Source organism: Littorina saxatilis, linkage group LG12, assembly GCF_037325665.1.
Source record: "Littorina saxatilis isolate snail1 linkage group LG12, US_GU_Lsax_2.0, whole genome shotgun sequence".
Taxonomy (NCBI): Eukaryota; Metazoa; Mollusca; class Gastropoda; order Littorinimorpha; family Littorinidae; genus Littorina; species Littorina saxatilis.
Window position 1 is genome coordinate 56,084,328 of NC_090256.1, and position 12,396 is coordinate 56,096,723.

General features: G+C 41.7%; 2 protein-coding genes across 2 annotated transcripts in view; both read right to left on the bottom strand.

Moving 5' to 3' along the window:
- Positions 1–12,396, bottom strand: part of LOC138982295 (uncharacterized) — a 333,833-nt gene that overhangs the window by 279,440 nt on the left and 41,997 nt on the right. The window lies entirely within an intron of this gene.
- LOC138982293 (uncharacterized) overlaps positions 8,964–12,396 on the bottom strand; it is a 10,948-nt gene continuing 7,515 nt past the window's right edge. The window contains exon 2 of the mRNA XM_070355551.1: positions 8,964–12,396. This exon is cut by the window's right edge and continues 985 nt beyond it. Within this exon, the coding sequence (XP_070211652.1) occupies positions 11,435–12,396 (962 nt within the window). The 3' untranslated portion in view covers positions 8,964–11,434.

Genomic DNA, 12,396 nt, shown 5'->3' on the forward strand with positions numbered 1-12,396 from the left:
TTACAAATGGTGTACATAAATCATTTATGAAATGTGACCCTCCACCACGGAATGAGTCGCATGTCACCTTTTCATGATTTTCATATTTTTACATTTTCCTAAAGAGTTTGTTATGCTCTATCCAGTGGTGAAAACCGTTTTATAAAAGAGCGAAAACTTTTTGAGTTATAAGCCTGTGACTAAGGTGACCCTCACACTGTTACCAGACACCCCCCGGACTTATATTAAGCCTATAGCGCAGAACCGCGCGAGGTGACATGCGACTCATTCCGTGGTGGAGGGTCACAAATGATTATGTGAAGAACATACTGTAATTAGGGAGACTTAATTCTGCCATTTTTGTTTTACGAGAATGAAAGAAGCGAGAAAATATCAAAAAATATCTGACTCTTTATAAAGCTCATCACTGTTTATGATTTATCACATGTGGTGAGTGTGCGTGCAGTGTAACTAACTGTCTGTAGCTCGTCGTACTAATGAGGTGCTTTTTACATTTAGTCAAGTTTTGACTAAATGTTTTAACGTAGAGGGGGGAATCGAGACGAGGGTGTGGTGTATGTGTGTGTGTGTGTCTGTCTGTGCGTGTGTGTGTGTAGAGCGATTCAGACTAAACTACTGGACCAATCTTTATGACATTTTACATGAGAGTTCCTGGGAGTGATATCCCCGGACGTTTTTTTCATTTTTTCGATAAATGTCTTTGATGTCGTCATATCCGGCTTTTTGTAAAACTTGAGGCGGCACTGTCACACCCTCATGTTTCAATCAAATTGATTGAAATTTTGGCCAAGCAATCTTCGACGAAGGCCGGACTTCGGTATTGCATTTCAGCTTGGTGGCTTAAAAATTAATTAATGACTTTGGTCATTAAAAATCTGAAAATTGTAAAAAAAAAAAAAATTTATAAAACGATCCAAATTTACGTTCATCTTATTCTTTATCATGTTCTGATTCCAAAAACACATAAATATGATTTGGATTAAAAACAAGCTCTGAAAATTAAAAATATAAAAATTATGATCAAAATTAAATTTCCGAAATCGATTTAAAAACAATTTCATCTTATTCCTTGTCGGTTCCTGATTCCAAAAACATATAGATATGATATGTTTGGATTAAAAACACGCTCAGAAAGTTAAAACAAACAGAGGTACAGTAAAGCGTGCTATGAAGCACAGCGCAACCGCTACCGCGCCAAACAGGCTCGTCACTTTCACTGCCTTTTGCACTAGCGGCGGACTACGTTCAGTTTCATTCTGTGAGTTCCACAGCTTGACTAAATGTAGTAATTTCGCCTTACGCGACTTGTTTTAAATTCGTCTCAAGGTAGAGAGACGCTGAGTGTAGGTTTGAAATTAGTTGGAAAGCTGCTCACACTGCCAGAAACTACTCAACATTTTAGAACTGCTCACACGAGTCTCAACTAGTCTCAACACACAGTGACACCTTGCACAACGTTGTTACTTTGGGAAGATAGTGAAATGAAACTTGGTTTGAATACTGACTGACGCATGAAATCAGCATTCAAAAGTCCAGAAAAAGGGACGAACTGCGGTTGACCACAAAAGTTTGTTGCGAACTCGTATCATGGACCGGCTGTACTTTGTGTGTTTATTTTGTACCATGCTGAAGTTTAGACTGCGAATACCTGTATCTTATGGCACATGTATTGCGAAATCCCTCCGGTTAGAGGACACCTCATTACCAACACTCTCCCTGGAAATGTTACAGTCAACGCGATCCCTTTTCTGAGTGGAACTGTAGTATTTTCAGGGGAGCCTGGTAGCTCAGTTGGTTTGAATCCAGGCGGTGATGGACTCGGGTCAACTTGATGTGACGACTCGGAGACGGTATCCATGTCCGAACACCATGTCACCCCTGTGGCACATAAGAGACCTTGGGCATTCAGCCAGAAGTGCAGGTGGCTAATTACACCTAAACATGCACTCACCTGGGTAGCGCTGCTCTTGTTGCTGCTACAGTAATTGAGTATGAAAATGCATGAAATGAAAATTAAATGAAGGACTCTGTCATCTAGTTGATGACACATACACATATATGATGATTTCACGCATCTAGTTGAATATTGACACATTGATGTGATTTGACGTAGAGTAACACAGACCACTTGACTATATTATCTGTGATTTTGTTGTGTTGTTTGACCATCAATGATGCTGTTATTACGTGCATTGAAATATCTTTCAAACTTTGTGCTGCTCTACCTTATCATGCAATATGTATCTATGTGTTTGATCACAGTTTTAGTTCGTTCATCGTTAAAATTTCATACAATTTAGTTTTTGACGTGGTTGTATAAAAGATATGATGTTTGTTATAAACTTATACAAGTAAAGCACGATACACTTGTGGGTTAGGGGTACTTACCATCCTTTCTCTCAGAGAGATTGTAATAGTCAGCAACTCAGTGTCCTCCATTGGAATCTTATTGTAGGCCAGTTTTAAAGGAAGATTGTTCATTGCCTTATTTTTTCATTTGGGAATACCGTACTTTCCGGGTCATAAGGCGCGACTTTTTTCCTCGAGTTCGACCCCTGCGTCTTGTATAACGAAGCGCCTAATCCGTGTATGAAATACGAAAAAAATCAAACAGACCGCTTGAGTACCAGTAACAACTTGTGATAATGCATGTTTCAGCTACTAGGTACTGCCCTGCCTTTGATCTGGCCGCACACACAGATTTCCACTCTGTTAAACTCGGTCACTGACCGGTCACTGACCCCGATGCAGGAAGTGTTTCCTCTCTCAGATATGACAGGGGAACCACCTCTCATGGCAAAAACTGGGTCATTGACCCCTGGGAAGAAGGTCGTGTCTTTTAACAAGGCCACCCAGCTATCACAATGCCTTTGATCTGGCCGCACACACAGAGCACACATATTTTCACTCAGTTAAAGTCGGTCACTGACCGGTCACTGACCCTGATGCAGGAAGTGTTTCCTCTCTCAGATATGACAGGGGAACCACCTCTCATGGCAAAAACTGGGTCATTTTGGTGCGCCCTATCGGCCCCCTGCGTCCAATGGGTGACTGGATTACAATTTTTTTTAAAAAGAAGGGGGTGCGTCTTAGATAACGAAGCGCCTTGTCACCCGGAAAGTACCGTAGTGTTGAAGAGAGAGAGAGATCAGGAATGATCAAACTTTTCTTCTTTTTTTTTTTTTAGAGAGAGAGAGGTGGGAGAGAGAGTGTATGTGTGCTTGCATGTGTGTGTGTGTGTGTGAGACAGAGAGAGAGTGTGCGTTTGTGTGTGTGCATGCGCGCAGACGAATGTGAGAGAGAGAGTAATACTATTATAAAAATAAGTGCAAAGGCAGAATACTTTGATGGAAAGACAGAAGAAGAAGAAATCATGGAAGGAAGTGGGGGTTAGGCGTAAGTTTTCTTACTTTTTACTTTTTATTTTATTGGAATGAATGCTTTCACTTTCAGTTGCTCCCTCATAGAACCTCATATAAATTTAGCCAGTAACTTGCAGATTCTGAAGTGAAACAAATATCTCCATCAATCAATCATACACATTCTCAGTGAAAGTTATTTGTATTCACTGAAATCGACAGTGTACAGTGTAAAAACCTATCTGAAGAATAAAATTATAAATACTTTTTCACATCTTGCCTCTTTTTTTTTTGAATGTTTGTGTGATGTGTGTTGCTCAGTGTTGTTGAATAGATTACGGGGATACCCCCCCGCGGGTTAGGGGGAAGAATTTACCCGATGCTCCCCAGTAAGAGGCGATGCTCCCCAGTAAGAGGCGACTAACGAATTCTGTTTCTCTTTTTACCCTTGTTAAGTGTTTCTTGTATAGAATATAGTCAATTTTTGTAAAGATTTTAGTCAAGCAGTATGTAAGAAATGTTAAGTCCTTTGTCCTGGAAACTTGCATTCTCCCAGTAAGGTAACATATTGTACTACGTTGCAAGCCCCAGGAGCAATTTTTTGATTAGTGCTTTTGTGAACAAGAAACAATTGACAAGTGGCTCTATCCCTTCTCACCCCCCCTTTCCCCGTCGCGATATAACCTTCGTGGTGGAAAACGACGTTAAACACCAAATAAAGAAAGAAAGAATTTAAAACACCCTCTCTTTCAAGACCCTCTTTTCTCAGACATTTTGTCAATAACTTATAATATAAATGTACCCCTGTTTTAACTTTAAGACTTCCTCGTTTTTAAGACTTGAATTTCTCAGATTTTGTTTAAAGGTCTTAAAAAGGCGGGTTCCACTGCACTATAAAAGCCGGGATGGGTTGATGGTGATTTACAAGATGTTTTTGAGTCACTTGAGAAAAAGTGACTCTATGTAATCGGTCAGTGTTAGTCTGTCCGGCCGGCCGTCTGGCCGGCCAGCCGGCCGTCCGGCCGGCCGTCCGTAGACACCACCTTAACGTTGGACTTTTCTCGGAAACTATCAAAGCGATCGGGCTCATATTTTGTTTAGTCGTGACCTCCAATGACCTCTACACTTTAACGATGGTTTCGTTGACCTTTGACCTTTTTCAAGGTCACAGGTCAGCGTCAAAGGAAAAATTAGACATTTTATATCTTTGACAAACTTTTCTCGGAAACTATCAAAGCGATCGGGCTCATATTTTGTTTAGTCGTGACCTCCAATGACCTCTACACTTTAACGATGGTTTCGTTGACCTTTGACCTTTTTCAAGGTCACAGGTCAGCGTCAAAGGAAAAATTAGACATTTTATATCTTTGACAAAGTTCATCGGATGTGATTGAAACTTTGTAGGATTATTCTTTACATCAAAGTATTTACATCTGTAGCCTTTTACGAACGTTATCAGAAAAACAAGGGAGATAACTAGCCTTTTCTGTTCGGCAACACACAACTTAACGTTGGGCTTTTCTCGGAAACTATAAAAGTGACCGGGCTCAAATTTTATGTGAACGTGACTCATTGTGTTGTGAATAGCAATTTCTTCCTGTCCATCTGATGCCTCATATAATATTCAGAACTGCGAAAGTGACTCGATCGAGCGTTTGCTCTTCTTGTTACCAGAGGAAAGGCGTCTTTGATCTTCTTTTGTGAACAAGAAACAATTAACAAGTGGCTCTATCCCATCTCCCCCCCTTTCCCCGTCGTGATATAACCTTCGTGGTTGAAAACGACGTTAAACACCAAATAAAGAAAGAAAGTCTTTGATCTTAAAAGTTTCAGTCTAAATTTTTGTTGGTCAAAACAATTAAGACGCATTGGTGTTGCCAATAACTATCCTAAGCGGATTATGACTTGATTCAGTTATTCTGCAGAAAAGACAAATGCTGGAGAAAAACAGTTCTTTTCTGCAGCATTTCTGCATAATGTCATCTTTCGCCGAAGCAGCGGTTTTTTTTGCAGCAAAACATTTTACTGCAGTAAAATTGAAATCAAGAATGCTGCAGTAAAACGGTGCTGTTGTCTTACTGCAGAAAACCTGTTTACATTTTTTCTGCAGCATTTTGTACTGGCTCTTGGCGGATTATGACATTATTCAGTTATTCTGGAGAAAAACCGAAATGCTGGAGAAAAAACTCTTTTCTGCAGCATTTCTGCATAATGTCATCTTTCGCCGAAGCAACGTTTTTTACTGCAGTAAAACAGTTTTTCTGAAGCATAATGTTTACTTGGTTTTCTGCAGCATTATTGCGATTAACTTTTTCTTCAGAATAGTGTGTGACAGTTTTTCTGGAGAAAAACGAACGACCTTGTAAAGTAGCGTTTGTATTCGTCGCCCCCTGGGATAGTATAATAGTTTGTAACTATTGGTAATTCTGGATGAGTCCATCTCTCGACAGAGGGGGGCTCGCGTGCTCCAACATTATAATAAGCCAGTACAAAATGCTGCAGAAAAAGTGTAAACAGGTTTTCTGCAGTAAAACAACAGCACCGTTTTACTGCAGCATTCTTGATTTCAATTTTACTGCAGTAAAATGTTTTGCTCCAGAAAAACCTGTTGCTTCGGCGAAAGATGACATTATGCAGAAATGCTGCAGAAAAGACAGTTTTTCTCCAGCATTTCTGTTTTTCTGCAGAATAACTGAATAATGCCAAAATGCTGAAGAAAAACTGTAAACAGTTTTTCTGCAGTAAAACAACATCACCGTTTTACTGCAGCATTCTTGATTTCAATTTTACTGCAGAAAAAAACGTTGCTCTCGTGAAATATGACATTATGCAGTAATGCTGCAGAAACAAACAGTTTTTCTCCAGCATTTCTGTTTTTCTGCAGAATAACTGAATAAAGTCATAATCCGCTAAGGATAATTAACAGCATGAGCACATGCACACGACATTACGAGAACTCTCAACCAAACGATCAAGACATCAACAAAGTCAAGTGTCAAGTGGTTTTAAGACATTTATTGATCAAAGCACCATCACCAATTATAAACGAAGATCTCCTTGGTGCAACCTTAAGAAGTAACAGGGTACCCAACTCAATGATGGTCCATACGTCTGTATTGCCATTGGTACCCAACGTATGCCCAAGCGGAGGAGATCGCGCACGCATGCAGAAACGGACGCGCGCACAATGAAGCACAAGCGAGCTTACACACTCCGTGTGTACGCACAGACTGACACACGCGCACACACACACACACACACTTTAATGTACACGGTTGGACTGAATCAATGAACCACACACACACACACACACACACACACACACAAGATTTTAGGTACGCAGACAGAATGAATGAATGCAGTTGATTGACGTTCGCACACACACACACACACACACACATACATACATACATACATACATACACACACACACACACACACACACACACACACACACAGATAAAGATGCCAAGATCAAACGACTCAATGAACGCACGCACATTTTGAGGTAACACAGCCAGCATGAAGTTATGAATGCAGTTCCACATTTAGTTTTACCATCACCGCAAAGACAATTCATATCAAAAACAGCGTGATCTGTCTGACCTATTCAGAGAAACATCGAACACTGGACAACCCACAAACCTCCCCGGCAGTAAAAAAAAAATAAATAAGTAACAAGCAAAAAACAAACAAACAAAAATAACAGCTGTTTTAAAAACACCTTAATTCCCGTGTAACTGACTATCATGTACATGTTTCAGCCCAGATCTGTCCTGGATTTTGCGTGACCGGACAAGAGCACCCTTCACTGACTTGAACACATCAAAAATGAACAGCCTGGCTGCATCCTGTACAGAAGGCACTGTCTTGCGGAATTAGTTTTGCAGGTTGTCATAGGCGTCAGTTAAAGAAAATAATTTCAACAAGCAAAATGTTAACTCTGAACAGAAATAAGCAAAGCTGTAGGCGTCGGATATCGCAGGCACAGGGCACTGGCCGGGTGGTTACGTGGTGAGGGGAGCCATATCAACCCGAGTCCTTCTTTAGCGTATAACCAGAGTTTGTCGGCTGTCTGTTGTAATACAACGTAACCCCACGTGAAACGCGAGGGAAGGACTGACCTAAAATATCTGAAGGGAGAACGAACACACTCACTCGCGTTGCAAAGTTTTAAATACATGTAGCTACAGTGTGTTTTGCAGTCACCCGTATCTCACAAAATAGACCTTCCTAGTTTTTCCTCAAGCAGTGCTCATCAATATCTTTATCTTTGCTAAATAAACTTGGCCAAAAAATTATTGCAACAATTTTCGCACACTAAGAGAAGCATTAAAACGCAATTCATTTTAGTTGAACTTTATATGTTCGAAAAGGTAATTATCAGGTCGATTTTAGGGGTGACCTTGTTTGACGGGATGCCTATACAAAGTACCATCAATCGGATAAATGAAATGTACAGCTGACATAATTACCTTTGCGAACATATAACGTTCAACTAAAATAAACTGCGTTTTAATGCTTTTCTTAGCGTGCGAAAATTGTTGCAATATTTTGTTGGCCAAGTTTAGATCATCATTCAAAAGACTCAAAGATTTTAATGTCCTTATAAAAACAAGGAAAATTGCTTTGCAGTGTCAGGCGGTTTAAAACATAAAATAAATCTAATTCACTAAAAGTTCACAATTGCACTAAAAACATCAAGACTTTCTGAGAAATCACTCACTAACCAGACGCAGCACGCCCGCTCGCCCCCCCCCCCCCCCCCCCACACACACACAAACACCTTATTCATTCACATGTTAAGCGCTTTCTTGGCACAAGGCTGCGGGGAACAAAGCTATAAAGTTAGATGAAAAAAGGAATGCAGCCTGTTTATTTCATTCTGTGAGTTTGACAGATTGACTGAATGTAGTAATTTCGCTTCACGCGACTTGTTTATTTTTTTACTTTTATTTTGTGTACCCCTTTCTGTTTCTTGCTTTTCTGTTTGCACAAATATTTTCAAATGAGTATTTTGATTTTGTCCGCCATCGCATTAACTTTTATGTTTGCACCTTTAATATCGAACGAAGAAGAAGAAGAAGAAGGAAGGAAAAGAGTGAATACTGAGTGTGTTTAAATATTGTTGATGTGCTCGTTGATTTTGTGCTGAGCTAGCTATGTATTTTTTTCTAAATACATTTACTCAAAGTCTTACATAGATCTGTTAAATCTAAATGCCATCATTTACTTAATATGTGTATATATTATATGCCGCAGACACATATTTCAACTGCACATACATATAAATAGTTAACATTAATTTGAGAGAAGTGTTGAACATTATAAATCTTATGTCCATCATAGGTCCACAGACATACAATTTGTCAACATATTTAGAAAAAAAATAATTAAAAATAAAGACGATACAAACACCTGGCACATACAGAACTTCTTCTTCTTGTCGATCACTCAGATGGAAACGCCGGTTCTCCGCGCAAATGTTGCCGTGCGCTGTAGGTCGTCCAGACTGCCATAGAGCTTCCCTTGCACCGTGGTCGCCTCCGCCCAGATCTGGCTCCTGAGGCCATCGTGTAGTGGGCAAGTCTGCAGCAGGTGTTCCGTTGTCATGCTGCCTGTTTGACAAGGGCACTGGTCTGACTGGCCAATTCTGAACTTGGTGAAAAAGTGGTGGTTCATTCGGTTGTGGCCTGTCCGCAGCTTGAATATGAGGACCTGCTCAGACCTTGTGAGCAGGTGAAAGGCGTCGTTTTTGTTGTAGTGTGGGACTGTGGGTGCTGCTGCAACCACTTTTTGTGTTGCTTGGCCTTGATGATGGTCTTGGCTTCTTTGAATGTGGTTGATCTGTCATTCTGGTCCTTCGTAGTGCCCTCCTTTGCCAGAGTATCTGCGGGTTATGTTGCACTTGCAGTGAGAGGGGATCCATTGCAGCACGACTGCGCAGGAACAAAGCGCAGGAAAAGTCCAATCATCCATGAAATCAACACAGGCGGGAAGCGTGTGAGGCCATGTAAAACATGCCTCGGTCACCGACCGGCCTTTGAGCTAGGGACAGAAATCAGCCAAGCGTGGGAGCTGAGACACAACCTTCTGTTGAAACGGACGAAGACAATCTTTACAATAATTATTTCTGTTGGAAAGTATCAAAGCGCTGTTGAAGAGGGTAGAGAACTCATTACACCCGAGTGCTGTTCGAGGTCTGTGAAAGAAAACAAAAATTGTGTTTACCTTAATTCTAGCCAACCAGAACTGGCTATATATCTAATGCATGTATATATTAAATACAGAGACTCATTTGCGGAACCTGCCCGTCTCAGTGTCGAATAAATTCTTGGACAGTTAAAAACTTAGTCTGGTTCACAGTTAGGGAATTGTGTGGGATGCCTTTCAATAATACAGTATATCAATAAACTTATAATCATCTGGCAAATTAGCAATCGACAATAATCGTATATCTCTGTACAGGGGACAATGCAACAAATAATGTTCAACAGTCTCTCTGGGGGAGCCACACTCACATTAGGGAGCTTCAAATGTTGTTGCAATCCGAGTTCGATCACCGAAATGCTTTGGGATAAAGAAGAATAGAGGGAAATAAAATAAAAGAAAGGAAACTAAAGAAGGAAACAAGTTTTAAAAAATGAAACTAAACCAATAAAAACACAAAGAAAAAACCGCCCTGGCAGGGCTCGAACCTACGACTTCACAAACCATACATCAGTTCGCTAACCACGGAGCTAAAAAAGGATACCTGCTAGGATGGGAAAAACTAGGAATGTCTATTTTGTGAGATACCGGAGATTTTTCCGATCTCCCAGGTCAACTTATGTGCAGACCTGCTAGTGACTTAACCCCCTTCGTGTGTACACTGTGACAAGCACAAGACCAAGTGTACTTGCCTTAAACAAATTAAAACGCAGCGCACGTTGATGAACTATACCTGATTAATAATAATAATAATAATAATAATAATAATAATAATAATAATAAATGAGCATTTATATAGCGCAACATCATAACTTTACAATTATGCTCTTTATGCTCTTTAACCGTGAAGATAGACAGCTGCAATGAGTCCTGAGGCACATATCAGATGCCGTGTACAGCTTTAATACAGCACCTGAAGGGAGCATTTGTATACGTTCGGCAGCGTCATAAAAAACAATCGCTCGGTTCGTGCTCCTCTTCTTGTTCCTTTTATTACTGTGTCATGATTCAGTCGGAGAAATCATTGTTTAACGCAGCACCTCTGTCCTCCCCTGTGCATGCTTCCCACACATTTGAAGATGACACATTTGCAGACATGCCCTTCCCTTACTGAACCAGATACCACCCCAGACACGCCCTATGCCCACAAATGGCGCTGACGACCAAAACAGTGGAGTAAGTCCGAAGACCTCACGAGAACTGCCAAATAATCCAACTGACAAGTCGAACACAGGAAGAAAAAACAAAACTTGACTAAACGTAAAAAGAACAAAAATGAGAAGGTAGCACCGCCCAAACTGTTCTGATAATATGAAAGAAGAACCTCTCTTGCAATTGGTACCCGTCAAACGACGGAAGTTGGCGTGGTTTGGCCACGTCACGAGCTCGAGGCATGGCACCCTCCCCAAAACCATACTGCAAGGCACCGTCGAAGGAGGACGCAGACGCGGGAGACAACGAAGAGCTGGTCCAACAATGTCCTCATCTTCTGTCGACGGTCCCCAACAGAACAATCTGGAGAAGGTTTTCTGCCTCTTCTGCCCTCACAACCCCCCGACGATCGGCTGTCACAGTCAGGGGACGGATAATGATGATGATGATGATGATGATGATGATGATGATGATGATGATGATGATAATTATTGTTGTATCTGCGCCTAGGTCTGGGCTCAAAGTATCTGCCTGTCACAGACCCTAGCTAGCTTGTGGCATGTGCATTCACATGGTGGAAATGAGTTAGTTGCAACTGAATCCGAAGTCGAAGGTTGTCGCAAAACAAAACAAAAAGCGACGTAAGCCCAGCCTGGTTGAAGGCAGCATACCTATTGTTCTGTCCGGAATCACCACCTCATTTCTAATCAGATTTATCGTCCAGCTTCCTTCAGAATTCGCCAGAAGACAAAGCAGACGGCGCAGTAGGTGGGCAGGAACACTGAGGCAGGGGAGGTAACCTGCATCTGTCCGTACTTCGCCCACACCGCGGCGCTCCACACCGGCAACAGCAGCACGAGCTGCACGAGCAGAACAATGGACGCCATCACAACGTAGGGCGCCATCTGCTGGCAGGCGTTGCAGTCTTCATCATCACCAGCAGTGTCCTCACTCGCTTGACGAACTGACGAACGAGTACGCGTCCTAGCCCTTGGACTGCTTTGCTGTTGTGGCGACAAGCTGAATCCTGTTGGATGGATGTGATTCGCTGACTTCTGTGTCTTCTCAGACGCGAGGTCGAGCCCTCTCGATTCGAAATGCGTTGCTGATGGTGCATCTGCGTGTTGTGAAGAAAGATGAAAGTGTTCTTGAAGAAAACCCGTCGTTTCCTCTGCTGACTGCTGTGACGGTTGTAGGTTAGATTCGACTTCTACGTTGGGGGTCGTTTCCTGCAGGAATGCACATGCTGACACATACCATTCTGAAGATGTGTCAGACACTGCAGATTGCTTGCTTTTCAACCCTGAACACTGATTGTGAACCTGAAGGCGTTTGTTTGGCATTTCTTGAGCATGTAACACAGAATCTGTTTCAAAATCAGAGTTGACTACGCCGGTAATGCCGACAGGAACATGTACTTTTGGAAGCACAAGTAAAGTCAATTTCTCACCAACATGGTTTCCGCGACGAGTTGTGGTCGTGTCATCCAAGACAACATCGCGTTCAACATCTCGGAGAGTAAGTCTCGGCGAGCCCAGAATGCCGAGAGCAAGGTACAGAAGAAGAAGCAGGTAGAAGAGACAGTGCAGGAAAATTTGAGAGAAAACACCACGCACACACAGTCCGAAAGCAGGCAGATGCTCAGCGATGGCTTTCTCTATCTCGCCCGTAGTTA